The sequence below is a fragment of the Melospiza melodia genome, chromosome 26, assembly GCF_035770615.1.
Source record: "Melospiza melodia melodia isolate bMelMel2 chromosome 26, bMelMel2.pri, whole genome shotgun sequence".
NCBI lineage: Eukaryota > Metazoa > Chordata > Aves > Passeriformes > Passerellidae > Melospiza > Melospiza melodia.
The window spans coordinates 7,222,868-7,238,849 of NC_086219.1; the positions used below are offsets into that span (position 1 = coordinate 7,222,868).

The 15,982-nt window shown below is 52.0% G+C and overlaps 2 protein-coding genes across 2 annotated transcripts; one reads left to right on the forward strand and one right to left on the reverse strand.

The window, feature by feature from the left end:
- Positions 1 to 968: 968 nt before the first annotated feature.
- On the forward strand, positions 969 to 4,136 carry AGMAT (agmatinase). The gene is made up of 7 exons (XM_063176963.1): positions 969 to 1,570; positions 1,689 to 1,891; positions 2,610 to 2,658; positions 2,794 to 2,989; positions 3,301 to 3,480; positions 3,740 to 3,824; positions 3,929 to 4,136. The coding sequence occupies exons 1-7, from the start codon at positions 1,212 to 1,214 to the stop codon at positions 4,000 to 4,002; spliced, it is 1,146 nt and encodes a 381-aa protein (XP_063033033.1). The 5' UTR covers positions 969 to 1,211; the 3' UTR covers positions 4,003 to 4,136.
- Positions 4,137 to 4,530: 394 nt separating this feature from the next.
- DNAJC16 (DnaJ heat shock protein family (Hsp40) member C16) lies at positions 4,531 to 15,916 on the reverse strand. Its single transcript, XM_063176961.1, has 14 exons — positions 15,727 to 15,916; positions 14,577 to 14,643; positions 13,377 to 13,707; positions 12,947 to 13,131; positions 11,709 to 11,813; positions 10,963 to 11,121; positions 10,482 to 10,612; positions 10,143 to 10,326; positions 9,790 to 9,972; positions 9,495 to 9,571; positions 9,161 to 9,241; positions 8,975 to 9,073; positions 8,370 to 8,540; positions 4,531 to 7,961 (listed from the first exon to the last, which is right to left on the reverse strand). The coding sequence occupies exons 1-14, from the start codon at positions 15,885 to 15,887 to the stop codon at positions 7,565 to 7,567; spliced, it is 2,331 nt and encodes a 776-aa protein (XP_063033031.1). The 5' UTR covers positions 15,888 to 15,916; the 3' UTR covers positions 4,531 to 7,564.
- Positions 15,917 to 15,982: the final 66 nt, after the last annotated feature.

Here is a 15,982-nt window from a genome sequence, read left to right on the forward strand (position 1 = left end):
CCACGGGGAATTTCCCAAAGAGGAACAGACCTTGCCCTAGGGATGTGTTTCGTACTCTGCTGTGTGGTAAATCACTGTCTGCTCCTGCAGTTTCCAGGTGGATGACAGTGGCTGATACCCCTAATCATCACAGGGTAACCTGCACTCAGGGTTCTGCACATTGTTCCAGTGCAGCAAAGAGCACAGGGCCTGGGCAATTGGGGGAAATGAGCTCTTGGGGAGAAAGCTGCAAAAAAAGGCCTTTGTAACACTGATCTGACCCACCCAAAGTGTCTGCTGCTATTTCTTACATTACTGAGCTCTTGCAGTGTGTTTCTGCTGCTTTTGCTTTCTGTGTGCCTGGGTCTGGCAGTGAGTCCCATGCCCTGGGCCCTGTGGAGCCTTTTGAGGAGTAAATGCTGTTGCTGTGTGGTGGATCTCTAAGCCCTCTTCCTGCCATGAATGTAATTCCTGTGCCTTTTCCTCTCTCCCAGGTCCTGTCTCTATAAAAATAGGGAGCGGAATTATGGGCTGGGGCCATCCAGTATCAAGTGTGTTTGTATTTGCCCAACCAGGGTTTTATCTGCACTGATTAACTCCACTCATTGGAAACTTGCTTTCCCTGAAAACTGTTTCAATTCTGTCCTCAAAAATGGCCTAAAATGCTTGTCCTGCAGCTTGTCCCTCAGGTCCTTAAATCCCTGTTAATGCTTCCCCTGTTGCTTGCATTTTGTCCCCCCTGTGGTTCTGCTGAGGTCAGACTTCCCTTTTGTTTTCTTTCCCTTCTGCCTTGCGCTAACGAGACATTTTTATGATTTTTCAGCATTCTGGGTGCTTTTGTGGCGTGCAGGTTAAAAGTACAGGCTGTTAATGCAACAAATGCTACTGTGCTGTCTGCAAATGCCCAAGGGGAGCAAACTGGGACATCTCCCAGCATGTCCCTCCCACCCTCCCACCCTGTCCCACTAATCCCTGCACAGGTTCTTGCCCCTGTGTTTGTTCCCAGTGTTTGCCAGGACTATGCCATTGGGAAAGGGGTTGGTTGGGAGGGTGATTGTGGAGGCTGGGCTGGATTTCTGCCCTTCCCTGGGCAGTGCAGTGTCCAGTGCACTTTGATCCCTGGAGGGAGGCTTGGCAGAGACAGCTGGCATTCTACCCAAGCTGGGAACGGGCTCCACAGCACGCCTTGCTGCGTTCCCAGTGAGAGAGAGGGTGGGAGTGTGTGGGTCAGGATGAGGCCTCTGCTCTGGGCTGCCTGCAGCCAGCTGCTGCCCAAGGCAGCTGGGCTCTGTGCTCCCAAGCCAGCTGTGACCACCATGGTGACAGCATCACACCACAGCCTGCGGCCTCCAGCCCTTCTGGCTGCCTCCAGTATGTCTGCAGGGCTCCTCCAGCCCCTGCTCCCAGGGAGCAGAGCCCCCAGCTGCTGGAGCTCACAGTTCAACGTGCCCCCCAGTGCCCTGCTCGTGGCCCGGCCTGTGGGAATCTGCTCCATGATGAGGCTTCCCGTGCAGGCGTCTGCGGAGGGACTGGACGTGGCGTTTGTGGGTGTCCCGCTGGACACAGGCACGTCCAACCGGCCGGGAGCCAGGTAAGGGCCAGCCAGGGAAGCTCATGCTTCCCTCTGGCCATCGGGCACGGCTCTCCTGTGGTGAGAGGGGTGCTGGGGACAATGCCTGGTGGCATTTCCCAGCCATGTCACGGCCCAGGTTCGGCCCGCGTCAGATCCGCGCCGAGTCGGCCATGCTGAGGAGGTTCAACGGCAGCACCGGGGCCGCGCCCTTTGACTCCCTGCGGGTGGCCGACATCGGGGACGTGAACGTGAACCTCTACAACCTGCCCGACAGCTGCCGCCTCATCCGGGACTCCTACCAGGAGATCGTGGCCTCGGGCTGTGTGCCCCTCACCTTGGGTAGGAGCCCCGGTCTCCCTTCCTGCCACTGCGTCCTGGCTCTGCCAAACTCCCTCTGCTTCTTCTGTCATTCAATCCAGCCTTGGCAGAAGGCGACCGATGAATCTGTTCCCTGCCTGGGCTGCTGTGCTGTATCATGGGTAAATTCACAGGCTCTCCACTGAACAGAATGTTCTGTGATGCCTCTTCCTTTGGGTCAAAAATGAGGAGGATGGGTCCATCTGCAAATAATACCAGTGACATGTTTTTGGTGTGCTGTTGAGCAGGACCCAAAGCAAGAGCAGGTGTTGTCCCTTGTGTCCTTCCAGCTGAGTGAGCACCAGGCTTTGCACGAGGCCTGATTTGGGTGCGTGTTCAAGTTCGCAGCTGTTAGTGCTTGGCATTAGTGCTGCTGAAGGCAGTGAGTGTGTGGAGTAACGAGGGGCAAGTCACCAGTTACAGAGTCCTAGAAGCTGATCAAATATCTATTTATAAGCCAAATCAAGGATCCTGCTCCAAGGCTGTGCCCTGCATATCTGGTCCTCCCTAAAAGGAAGACCAGGAGAAGAGAAGACCCAGGAGAGGAAGCAACCTGCACATGGGAGTGTTAGTTTTCCTTTGGCAATGAAGCCCTGCGCAGAATAAATGCAAAGAGGGAAAAAATTACTTGGGAGCAAAACTAATGAGCACTGAGCAGCTTCTGTAGAGTATACCCCCTCTTCCCTGTGTCTTCTTGCAGGTGGAGATCACACCATAACATACCCAATCCTGCAGGCCCTGGCTGCAAAGTAAGTTTCTAATCTGGAGATGGAGAGGAAGGACCTGGGAAGGAGCCTCAGCAAGGCTCCAGGTTTGCTGTCCCTGCTGTTGGCAGGGCCACCTTGCACGGGACAGGACTAGCGTGGCCACCGTGTCTCGAGCAGGCACGGTCCCGTGGGGCTGGTGCACGTGGATGCTCACACGGACACCGGGGACACGGCCCTGGGGCAGCGGATCTACCACGGGAGCTCGTTCCGGCGCTGCGCGGAGGAAGGGCTGCTGGACTGCGGCCGCGTGGTGCAGATCGGCATCCGAGGCTCCTCCTATGACCCAGATCCCCACAAGTACTGCCGGGAGCAGGTAAACTGATCCGCACACAGAGCTCTGTGCTCCCCCTGCCATAAGTACCACGTCAGTAACGTTTACTTGGCTTCAGACGGGAAATAAATGCATTTTTTGCCTCTTGTTCCATGCCAGCGGCTTGTCTGCAGGACAAGCACTCCCGGCTCGCTGAATGTCAGCTGAGTGGGGAGTTTGTGTGTGGGGAGTGGAAGGTGTTTCCAGGTGCATTTCTGCAGCTTGGCCCTGGAATGAGGATTGTTCCCGGTAGATATTCCCCAGCAGGGCAGGGGATGCTCCTCATCTTCCCCCCTTTCCCTGTGCTCCCGCAGGGTTTCCGCGTGGTCCCAGCTGAGCAGTGCTGGATGAAGTCCCTGGAGCCGCTGATGAGGGAGGTGAGGGCGCAGATGGGGGAGAGGCCGATGTACATCAGCTTCGATATCGACGGGCTGGACCCCGCCTACGCCCCGGGCACCGGCACCCCCGAGATAGCCGGGCTCACACCTGCACAGGTGAGGGACACGCTGCCCTGCCCAGGGGGAAAGGGCTCTTTTGCTCCCTTAAAGGAGGTCGTTTCACCAGCACTGCAAAGTACAAGTTAGGGAGGCCAGGAAATGTTTCCTCATGGTGGTGAGGAAGGAAAATGTGGAACTGATGTGATTTCGTCTGTAGAGGCTGGGTTTCCTTACTGGAATATGGGGAAAGCGGAGCCTGGACCGGTCTGTTTGGTCAGATGTGTTTCTTGAACCCAAATCCATGTTTTTTCCCTAGGCTTTGGAGATTATTCGTGGCTGCAAAGGCCTGAACATAGTGGGGTGTGACCTTGTGGAAGTTGCACCAATGTATGATGTCTCTGGTGAGTGACGATGCCTGAGGGCAAGACAAGTGCCTGGCACAGGTGCCTGTGGGTGAAAGCTGTTGGATATACACAGATTTCCTTTTTTTTGCTTGTTTTTTTAGGCAATACAGCCCTCCTGGGGGCAAACCTACTGTTTGAGATGCTGTGTGTCCTCCCAGGAGTGAAGACACTGTGAGGGCACTTCCCACCTGCCCTGGGGCAACGCTTCTCTGTGTTCTGAGCCAGGCTTTCCATGTCCCCTTCCCTTCAGAAAGCTGCAGCCAGCATGGGTTTTGCAGCATGAAATAAATGCCATTTACTACTAGAAAATGTATTTTTTAGCTGGGAAACTGTAGGGAACAGGCTAGACACCCCATTTAACTGGGGTCTTGAGCTTTGGAGCTGGCCTGGGAAAGGCACAGATGAGGCTAATGCCATTTTGCCTCTGGAATGATTCACCCAGCTCACAGGGCTCCTGGAAAAACTGTCACTGGTGAAAGATTTGTCCCCATTAGGATGCTGCAGCAGGACAATGAATTTGGAAGAGGGGAGGACATGGAGGGAGCCTGAGCCTCCTGCTGAGAGTAGGGAGATATTTGTCTAGATTGCCTGCTGGTGGAATAACCAGGAGTTGCCTATGGCAGGAGCAGTTTAACACTCCTGAAATTTCTGAGAGAACATGGAGGTGAGGTTAGTTTGGACATGGAGACACAGAGCCACCTCATCACACATTAAAATAGTTTATTTTGGTTGCGAAACTGTAATTGTCTTAAAACAAAATGACATCAGTGCCTGATCACAAATACAAAAACAAAACAAAACCCCCCAAAAATAAAAAAGACAAGTTTGCCAAATAAGTTAATTTCCCCCCTCCCAGTATCAAAAGTGCAAAATAGGTACCTAGTTCTCAGTCCTACTTGTCAGGCTGCGCTCGTGTCCTGGCTCCTGGTTGCTGTGGGTGAAGGGCAGAGACAGGGACAGGGAGGAGTTTGGGAACAATCTCCACTCTGGGGCCTGTATCCCTTTGCCTCAGCTCTGAGCACTGTGCCATCGCTCAAATCTCACTAGGAAAGTGCACTAGGACCCAATCTCCTCAATCTTTGGATTACAAATCACCGCGTGTGGAACAGAATCACAAGTGTTCAGAAAATGTTGGGGTGATGGTTCATGGCTGCTGGGAGAGGGCAGATCCCGGGATAAGCAGCTCTGACTGTGGTCTCAAGACAGCAAACACCTGGAGTGCCATGCTGGCCCTAACCAGGGGGCAGAGCAGCTTGGCTTTTGCTTCAACTCAGGCAAAATTTCCATAGAAATCCAGGAGCTGTGCTCCTGTCCAGCCCCAGCCAGCACCAGTGGACTGATGCAAACACTCCCTGGCTGAAAGGGGAGGTTACCTGTGTTAAAAAGAAAATAAACCCAATGATTCTGGCAGCATGCAACACACAATGGATGTGAAGGCCATAAAGCCTTCTCCCCCCTTCCTCAGGGTTGGGCTGAATTCCCTCACTGTAGCATAACTAGGCACTTTTTCATGAGTTGAGGGTTTTCTCCTTGTTTCTAATCAGCTGAAGAAACAGCAGAGAGACAGAGAGCATTCTTCTGCTACTGCAAATGTTTAAGATGTTATGTGGAGCCTTCTGCTGGGGTAAAAACTATTCCAACCACATCCTGCATGGCAAGCTGTGGGAAAAGTGCAGGAGTGCTGCAGTGATTGCTCCAGCCAGGTGGAAATGAAGTCTAGAAGCATCAGGCTGGCGTTTCACTCCCTCTCTGCTCTCTATCAGCGCTGCCTGTGTGCCTTCACAGGAGCTCCAGGGCAGGGAGAAGACTTCACCTTCCTTCCTTCCTTCCCTCTACTTTAGTGCCTCATTCCATGGCCCAGAGTGCACTGGGCTGGAATTAACTCACATTAATTAACCTCACATAGGGATAGTTTGTAGTATTGCAGCCTTTATTTGAAGCATGTTGTACAGGGGATCTGAGGTACCTGTGGGGGCTGGAGCATGCCAGTCTGCTCCCAGGATGGGGAAATGCAATGAGGCAAGGCTTTGGGAGCAATTAGGGCACACAGGGAGTGCAATGACTGGAGCATTCCCAACTTCTCTGCGGGATCAGCAGCTAGCTCAGGGGTTGGCAGTTATTCCTACTGGCTGCTCTGCTAAGATGGTAACTAAAGTGGCAAGGGCTGAGTCTGGAATTAACACCATGTGTTCACTGAGTGCTCTGTGCTCCAAGCCCTGTGACAAAGGCCACTGGCCCCCATCCCTGTGCTTTGGCAATGCTGGAGCCTGATGGTGCCCCAGGGTTCCAGATCCATGGAAGGAGGAGGCCTGGGTGCCAATGTCAGCCCTGGTGCAGTGAGAAGGGAGAACAAACCTCACAGGATTTCAGTCCTTGCCACAAAGAGAAGCCCTGCTGCCTCACTATGTCACTCAAGGAGTGTTAAGCAGCCACCAGGCTGCTGTTTATCATCATTCTGCCTTACCCAGGGGCACCCTTTCCCTGTGGTGCTGGAAGCAGCTGTTGGGGCACTGCTACAGCAAAGCAATGTCCAAACCCAGGGCTGTGCAGCTGCTCTAACCTCACATACCCCCAATGCTTCCAAAAGATGAAAGAAATACCCAAGCAAACAAACACAAAGCCACGAGAGCAGCCTGAGTGGGCAGAAATGGAGGTTTGGGGTAAGAAGGAAATGGGTGAGAGGCTGAAACCCAACATCTCAACCTCCAACTAAACCAAAGGAGCTTCACACGCACGCAACAGTCTGATGATACAGCACTTCTGGGGCAACATTTCAAGAATACAATCATTGAAGGTTGAGGTTTCTTGATACAAAGGAAGGTTGGTTTGTACTACAGCTGGAAAGGTGTTTGCAAGGAGCCCAGGTGACTCCCTGGCAGCTACGTAGACTTTTTTACACATCTACTGGCTCATAGCAGCTCACGCCTACAATCTGAGGACGCAGGTAAAATTATGGCTCTAGGATACATCGTCTAAAATCGACAGAAGCAGAAAAGGCATCTGGAAAATCAACATGACATTTAAATGACTCAACACTTTGACAGTATTTTACGGCCGTGCCCTTTCCCTCCCTGTTATGGTTCAGCCAGTGAAGCTGCAGGTGGAACCATGACACGAGGAGCATGAAACATGCAGATCGCCCACGAGCCTGCACCATGGGGGGGTCCCAGCTAAGGTTTGCTACAAGGGAGATGCTCCTAACCGGATTCTGCATCACTTACCATGGGGAAAGCCGAGAGAGTACCACTGCCTGGTGGGAGGAGGCCTTTCGGAAGGGCAGGGCCTGGAGGGTCTGCAGGGTCTTGCCAGAGTTACACCATGCACCATGGGCTAAGCACACGGGGACGGGGAGGGAGTACCATGACCTGGCCTGCACCACCGGCCACAGCTGGTCCAGACCCAGGGAGGTCACAGATTTCTTCAACTGAGGTAAAACAAGAGGTGGGATGGGGGCGACTCGGGAAGCAGACGTGGCAGGACGAGAGGCGCACAATGGACTTCTTGGCTCTGGGGTTGTACAGCGTCCAAACGCACGGCGGGGCGGTGGAGGGCACACGGGCGCGCTTGGCTGCGCTCCCGGGCTCCAGACACGGGAGGTGTGTTCTAATTGCCGGCCCCAGGAAAGTTCATCTAAAACCTAAAGTCCATTCATCAAGCTTGTTTGAGTATTCCTGCAAAGAGCTGTCCCTTGTCATCTTCATAAAAAGTTTGTCCCCTTAGAATCTCTGTAAAATTCCTCAGTCTAGTGCAGGCCACGAGGGGATATAGAACCTCTGTAAGGAACCCTCTAGAAGGCGTTCCATCCAAAAGGACAATTTGTGTAATTTGTTTTTAATGGATCTAGATCCCGGGCTGCAGGAGGATTTCCCTCTGGCTTCCGCATGTTGTAAAGCATCGTAATCCTCGCACGATCCCAGGGTTCCCCCCTCGTCCCCTGATCTGTGAGGCTTAAAGAGGCAGAAGTATTTCTTGTGGCCGTTCAGAGCCAGGACATAGCCCGTGTAGTCACGCTCGAGGAAATGCTTGTCGTACTGGTTTGGGATGGGGGCTGCATCCTGTGCAAACTCCAGCAGATACTCCAGCCACTCTCGGTGCTTGTCCAGGCTGAGGAAGGAGAAGTGAAGAGAGCTGCTTCTGGGGGAAGAGCAGAGAAGATACTGGGATTAGCATGTGTCCTGGGTCTGGCTGGATTCCTACTGGACAGGTAACGAATTGTCAACAAGGACAGCGCAGTGCTGTGTTGCTGCAGCTCCTTTTTCAGCTCAGTGTATGAGCACTGTCATGCTTTCTATTTGTCAAATCATGGCTCCAGTCAAAGTGGCACCAGCACCCAACCCCTCTGGCCACCACCACCAAGACTGGCTGGGAACAGCCTCTTGGTTTTTGGCGGTTCATTGCCACTGATGAGGGCAGAGGCCGCTTTGATCAACAGAAGCATTCACTCCTGGCAATGGAGCCACCCACACTCCTGACGTGTCACCAGAGCAGCATCACACAAGTGATTAATACAGCAACAGAAACCTGGGAGAGGGCCCAGCCTACCCTGTGAACATGTAGACTTCCAGGGCAAACTTCTGGAGCAGGGGGGTTTTGGTGGAGTTGGACAGGATCAAGACAACGTTCATGTGCCCTGGCCTCAGGCGCACCAAGTTACTGGTGTAGTTGATGTCTGTTAGCTCAGTCACCTCCACAAAGCTCTTTTTGGGAATCCTGCTGCAACAAAAACACCGAGTGAAAGGGGGGCAAAGGACTGGGAGCAACTGAGGATGGAGAAACTGTGAGCGCATTTGCCAGCCCGTTATGCTGAGCCATCCTTGTGCCCTGTAGCAAAAGCCAATGTAACTGGTGCAATGGCTTGGTTTGCACCTCTCTCAATGAGTGGGTCAGACCTTTCCCTTTCCCCTGAGGATGCTCTCTTGGGCAAACTTGGTGGGAATTGTTTAATAAGCAGATTAGTGTCCCCTTGTCCTTGCTGGCTGGATCCTGGCTGCACACTGGTCCTCCTTCCTTGCTGTGCCTGCACTGCCCTGCACAACTGCACTGTGTGCAACTTCAGCACTTCTTAGCTCTTTACTAACCCTCCTTGCACAGGTGCTCCCTGAGCAATGCTTCTGCAGAAAACATTCTGGAAAAGTTAGAGAGGGAACCTGTTACTCTCTTTGCTGAAGCTCACGTCGTTCTTCTCCGTCTTTGCAGCCGTTTCTTCTTTCCCTGAGGGTGGAGTGTCCCTTGTGTCACTCGAATCACTGCAGAGGAAAGGCATTTTGTGCGTGTGTAAGGCTTTGGGGTTGGACTGAAGAGCTATCCCTGAGGGCGTTTTGGTGCACACTCACCTGAAAGCCTGAACAATAACAGTGCCAAAGAGAATGAAGAGCGCAGAGAAGAGCAAGGACAGGAGTGGCATCATTTCTCGCCTGAGGGAAGATGTGCAAACAGCAGTAAGATCTGTGAGTTCACATTTTCTGCCTTGATTTCAGTTCCTGCCTATGTCAGATAACACAGGCAGTGTGCCTTCCCCAGAAACTCAGCTTGTTTCTTGGGTCTTAAAGGCCATCATATTTTTGACTGCTGTCCTGCTCCCACCCAAAAGGATGCTAAAATTTGATCTGTTTTAAAATAAGGTGACAAGGAAGCTATGAATACCAACAATGGATGCCCAATCCATACCAGTTACTGTGAAACAAACTGTCCCACCAGTCTGAGATGTAGTCCACTGTGGAGTAGAACCATCGGATAAGGAACATCTGTTTGAAAAGAATGAAAAGCAAAAAATGAAATGACAAAACTATAAAGAGCCCCAACGGGTTCACAGCATGCCATGAGATTCCTTCTGTAAGCAAGAAATCTTTCAAGAGTTTTGCCTTGTTATTTTAAAATAAAAACAATGCCTCTGAACAACCATAATGGGACTGTCCACAAAGGTAACGTGAATGTCAGGCATCTGGAAAGGCTGTGCACTTACAGGAGCGAGCTCATCATTCAGGTCTGCCACAACGGTCTCTGATGACAGAAGGCCAGGGTCTGTCCTCAGCTGGTCCAGGAGATCCAGGAGGATGAAGTTGTCCTCTTTGCTGCCTTGCCAGGCCTCCTCTAAGACTTTATAGGCGATCTTCCCTGCATTATTGCGTCTCTCCAGAATGACCACCTGGATGAGCCAAGAGCATGGCACACATCAGAGAAGAAGGGGCTTTTGTTTTCTTCTAGACAGATGATTCATTTCAAACCACTGCCCAGAATCAGGTGTCACATCAAGGTACAGCATCAATTAAATGACAGGCTAAGAGAAGAAGGGATTAAAAATAATAAAACGCTCACAGCTGATCTTCCACGATACTTCTCCTCATCCATCAGCAAGGCGTCTGCGAATTCCGGCTGCCGATCACTGTAGATGTGCACAAACCTCAGTGTGTCTTTTGTGTTGGCCACAGCAAAAGTCAAAAATGCCTCATAAGCCTCAGCAAACTTCTCTCCTTCCTCGGTAAGCAAGACCACGCAGTGCCTGGGTGACACAATGAGATGCAGATTAAGAGCCAGTCTGGAGGTGAGAGGGAATGACCAACCCCTTTCCTCTTGGAAGAACAAAGTGACAAACCAAAAGTGACTCTAGGAGCAGCACCAGAGCCTTGGGAAACAAAATGGGAACCCCTCACTTACTTCCGCTGACGGTGAGACTTTTTCACAGGACACAGCTCCTGGAACAGCCTCTGGCTGGTGAGCCTGGCCACCATGAGGAACTTATTCTGGGAAAGGAAGTCATCAATGAGCTGCTTCTTCATTTCTCGTGCCTGGCAAGGACCAAGAAAGCAGAAGTCGGAAATGAGCAGGAAGAGGAGAGGAAAGCTGTTGGATGTTCCTGGAGAAGGCTGCCAGCCCTTGTGGTCATCCCTGCAATCACCCAAGATGTTTTGAGGCCGCAAGACTGGAAAGTTACAAGTGTCCCCACTCCCCAACAGGCTGGAGTGCCCCAAGCTTCTCTTGTCCTAACACTCTCTCTCCTCCTCCAAAGTCTGAGTTTAAGCTGAGAACAAACACTCTTCCTCCAAACTGCACCACTGACCACACCCTCATCACCAGCTCGGTCAGAAAAGCTCTGTGCCCCTTTCCCTAAGCTCTTGGAGAGGGCTCTGAGTGATACCTGCACAACGTCAGCGGGCCGGTCGATGTGCTCCTTGAAGATCATCATGGTGGGAGTGTAGACGTTGATGTTGTACTGGCTGGACAACTCCTCGGTGCCTCGCAGTCCGACGTACACGTAGCCAAAGGAGAGGTAATCTCGGTAGGCAAAGGCCGTCAGCTGGGCAGGAGGAAATCCCCAGCACAGTTATGTTACAGTGTAAGCATTTGCTCCCCAAGTGCCCGTGGTGACTTTGCTCCAAGGACACATCCTGCTGGTTGAATCCCATCAGATGTGCTGCGAGAGGTACAAGCTCTTGCTCTCCCTCACTGAACCAAATTTTGCATCCTCTTAGTCATTGCGCCAGGAGTCTTCACAGATCCACGGCTTTATTTACAGCCTGACATGTTGTAGGGTGGCAGGGGCTTCTTAGGAAATGGGATTTTCAGCAACCCAAATTAGATATGCCACAAACATCTCTCATTCCCAACAAAGGTTGTGCACCTGTGTTGCTGCTACCTCTGAAACACACCTGCACCTTCACACCCGTGAAGGGTAACTGTGTCAGGATGAAGAAAAAGACTCCTTACAAAGCTGGTCACCTGGCTACATCATTTACAACCTGCACAAATCAGCTTGCTCTCCTCAGACCAATCAGTGGTGTCTGGAGGCATCAGTCCACCTCTGCTCATGGCAGTGGCGTGCTGTAATTTGGAACATCTGGATTTGTAAGCAAGTCAACAATGCAGTGAGAGAAATGACATTACCTTGTATAACAACGGCACAACTGGCATGTGATCGAAGAGCAGCACGTGGGGCTTGTTGTCTTTCCTCCAGTGGGACAGAAAGCGGATGTAGTTTTTATCTGTAATCTTTAGACAGAAGCAGAACATCAGTTTAACCTCTGAGCTGTCAGACACCAGCAATGAGGTGTCTGAACAAGGGCTGAGTCTGAAAATGCTGTCCAGGTGTTGCAGGAAGCAGACCAACAGTGGGTTGGTCTTTCCAACATATATTCCTGATTAATGAGTGAATTAAAACCACCAGTCTTGACCTCCCTCAGCCGTCTTAGTTATTGCAGCCTCTGTTGATGCCATTCCAAGTCAATGCCAACATCGCTGTTATTCTCCTGTTTGTTGGGACCATATTATTTATATGTACATAAAAATGGGAACCCAAAGGTTAAAAGAAGCCTGAGAACTCCAGTAAACCTGCTCTGTTTCAGGTGTGCTACCTCTCAGAAAGGACATAAATGGCTGCAGTTACTGTGGAAGGGGAAATTATCCCTATTTTTGGGGCAAGAAATCAAATAACTCCAATAACCAGAAGACAAGTGAAAAGTCCATTGGGGAAGGTGACCCAAGGGAAAATGAGGTGAGGTGAACAAGGCCATGAGCAGAGGCCAGGCAGGTGAGAGTGCTGTGGGGGCTGACCCAGCCACATCACAGGGGTGGTGGGAGTCTTAGGACTCTGTCAAAAATCACCAGAAGGCTGAAACACAGGAATATTTTATCAGTTAGGAGATTTTACTTATGACTTTGAAAGGGCTCATGCTGCTAGTTCATGTCAAAGGTCTGAAGGAAAACTGGACAAAACAAATGGGACTCTGTGTCAGTGAGTTTTAGCAGACATGACCTATGAGGTAGCAAGTGGTCCCTAATTTGCTGGATGAAATGCCAAGAAAGCAGGAGAGAAGTGAAATCCAGCAGGTTCCTGTTCTAGGGGTAGCTTGGGTAGAGCCCTGGCAGCTGTGGGGTGTCACAGCTGGGGTCAGCTGCCACTAGAATCACTGGTGTGACCATGCAGTAACAGGATCCTCTTTTCAAGGACTAGTGTTACAGAGCTGTGGGGTGGGAATGCTTCTGACAGCTCCAGGGCTTGGAGCTTTGTGTCACAGATCAGCTTGGAGCCTGAATTAAACAGATTAACCACCAAAACAGCCAAGGAGAGAGGGATCTCCAGGCAGAGAGGAACAGCAGCATCTCACACCCCTGCTAGAACCTACCTTTTCAACAAGATTCCCTGGCAGAAGGTTCTCCACGAACTGCCGCAGGTTTTCCCGAACGACAGCGTTGTGGAAGAAGGTTATTTTCCCATTAATGAGCCCCAGCAGGGTTGGAGTGCTGTGGGCACCCAGATGGTGGGCGAGGCGCCGTTCGTACCCCGCGTGAACGACGCCGATTCCTGCTCCTGGAAAAGGAGAGCACCGGGTTCACCTCTAAGATCCCCCACAACCCAAATGCCCAGTGCAAAACTGATGACCTGCTCCTTTGCCCAGCACCCTGCTTTGGAGTTAGGAATGTTTGGGAGAGCATTAGGATAAAACCCTGAGGAAATCCACCGCGTCTAAACTGGGTCACACAAACCTGAAGGCAAACCACTGCAGCCTTACGAGGCGAGGGACACACACCCAACGCCAACAACCTCATCCTTACCCAGAGCCTCCAATTCCTGAGCAACTTCCTTCCACACGGGCTCGATGTGGATGCAGCTGAAGCACCAGTCTGAGGTGATTTTAATGAGGTAAGGTTTCTTGAAGCTATCTGGCACGATTTCATTGATGTAGTGGGAAAAGTGGAGCAAATACTTCTCGTCGGAGGTGTCGCGCCTCTCGGAATTGAAAGGGAAATGGAAGAAGGACTCATCAAAATAGAAGCCATCGTGGAAGCGGTGGAACTGGCGGTGCTGCTGCTGAGAGAAGCCCTGGCTTTCCCCAGCATCTCCGTAGCGATCAAAGTTTGCCCTCTTTTCCTCGTTGGAGAGAATCTGGAAAGGAAATGATGGAAAAATGATTGCCTGAAACCATGAGGGGGAACTGCCCTGACTGTAATCCCTCAGTAAATAACATAAGCAATGTGCAGTCTTTGCTGCACATCAGACAGATAAATATTTTGAAAAAGGAAGCATCACATCCTTCTCGGCTCACTGTGGTAAATAAGGGTAAAAAGCCCTCAAAGACCAAAGAAAACGAGCCCCTAAATCCAGACTGCTATACCCACTTCTGTAACCAACACCTCCTCAGGTCTGAACATTCTGTGTTCTGAGCACAAACACTTTTCTGGAGTGGCTTTTGCTGGTGTCTCTTTGAATCTGGAAGGTTCAGAAAGTGCCAAAAGTTTCACTGAGCAGCCAGATGCCCTGCAGAGAAACTGCATTTTTTTACCAGGGAAATAAAGATTTATTTTGATTTCCATGGGCTTGGCTGCCACAAACTGGAGCAACCAATTTCCAGAACGTGCAAATAACTACTGCTAAGACTAATTTGAGGTGACTAAATCCCTGTGATGATGAATGTTGCTTACATGACCCCAAAATGCTTTTATGTATATGTGACACAGTCAACATGCTGGTCAGCTGGGCAGGGCTTGGGGAATACCCACTCCTTCCTTCTTTGAGGCTTTTTAGGCAGAGCGAGGCAGACCTGTAGCAAAGTATTTACAGCATAAACCATGCTGGTGACCCCAGTGGCTCTGTCAACAAAGCTGAGCAAATATTTGAGTGGGTAATGTTCCACCTCCACAGAGTCAAGCACCTTTCCCACACAGACATACACTGGAAAAACACAAAGCAATGTATGGAAAACTAAGGTCACTTAATGTTAACGATACCAGGAGTTCACAGGAAGCACGTGTTACCTCATAGGCCTTGCTAATCTGGATGAATTTGTCCTCTGCTCCCGGGTCCTTGTTTTTGTCAGGGTGCCTGTGGGGCAGAACCAGAGGAAAAGGGGTCAGTGGGGGAGCTGTTGAGGAGGACATGGGCAGTGAGGGTGTGCACTGACATCCCCGAGGCTGAGGTCAGATTTATACCCAGCGCATGCTGTTCCTGCCCAAACCCCATCCCAAAATGCAGCACTGGGATGTGGGCTGTGTGCCTGTGGACCTGTCCCTCTGTCTGCTCCATCCCCAGCAGCCTGAGCCCAGGACATGGAGTGTGTCTCCTTCCTAGCAATGCCTCTCTTGGCTGCTGCTCTACATAACCACCAGGTTCTTCCTTGAATCACCTCCTGCCATGGCCTCAGGGATGTCTCACACGGAACAACATAGGCTCCAAAAGCTGCAGGTAAGCCTACTTTATTAATTTTATTTCTATGCTGTAAGTCTGCCCCTTACCACACACCACCTGCATGAGGGGCGTGACAGTTGTGCATCCAACCCATTTCCCTTCCACAGCACAGTGACTGAACGGCCCTTGGACATCCAGGTATCAAGCTGAGACTTCAACCCTTGTGCATTAGAAGTTCCCAGGGAGAATTTTTTCTCCCCACAGCGAGACTCCAAGAGAACTTTTCCCCCCCATCACCTGATTCTGGGAGAACTTTTTCCCTTTGTAACCAGACTCTGGAAGAACTTTTTTCCTGTAGCCAGACTCTGCGACAATTTTCACCCCACAGCCACACTCCAGGAGAACTTTTCCCTCTGTAGCCAGTTCCAGGAGAACTTTCCCCCACTCGTAGCCAAACTCTGAGAATTTTCCCACCCTAGCCAGACTCTGGGAGAACTTCTCTCCCTGTAGCCTGATTCTGGGACAACTTTTTCCCCTCGTAAGCAGACTCTGAGCGAACTTCTGCCCCCGCAGCCGGACTCCAGAGGGTTTTACAGCAGTATCGCCGGCATGCAGCATCTACGTGCGCGTCAGGCTGACGGCCGGCCTGCGAGGACGCCGGGGCGCGCCGCCAGCCGAGGCGGCTCACGGCACCGCGGGCCGCGGGGCCTGCCGCTGTCACCGAGCCGGGGCCGGGATCCGCTCCGGGGCCGGCGGAGGGGGTGCAAGGGCAGCACGTACCATTCCCGGGCGAGCCGCTTGTAGGCCTTCTTGATGTCGGCCTGGCTGGAGCTCCGGCCGACCCCTAGCACGCGGTACGGGTCGAACTCGCCCGGCGCGGCCGCTGCCAGCGCCGGCAGCAGCAGGAGGAGCAGGAGGCAGCCGGCCCGTCCCGGCTCCATGGTCCGGCGGGCCGCGGGCGGAGGAGCGGACGTGCCGCCCTCCCGCACCGAGCGCCGCCGCTTCCGGCGCGCCCGCCCGCCGTCCCCATGGAGAC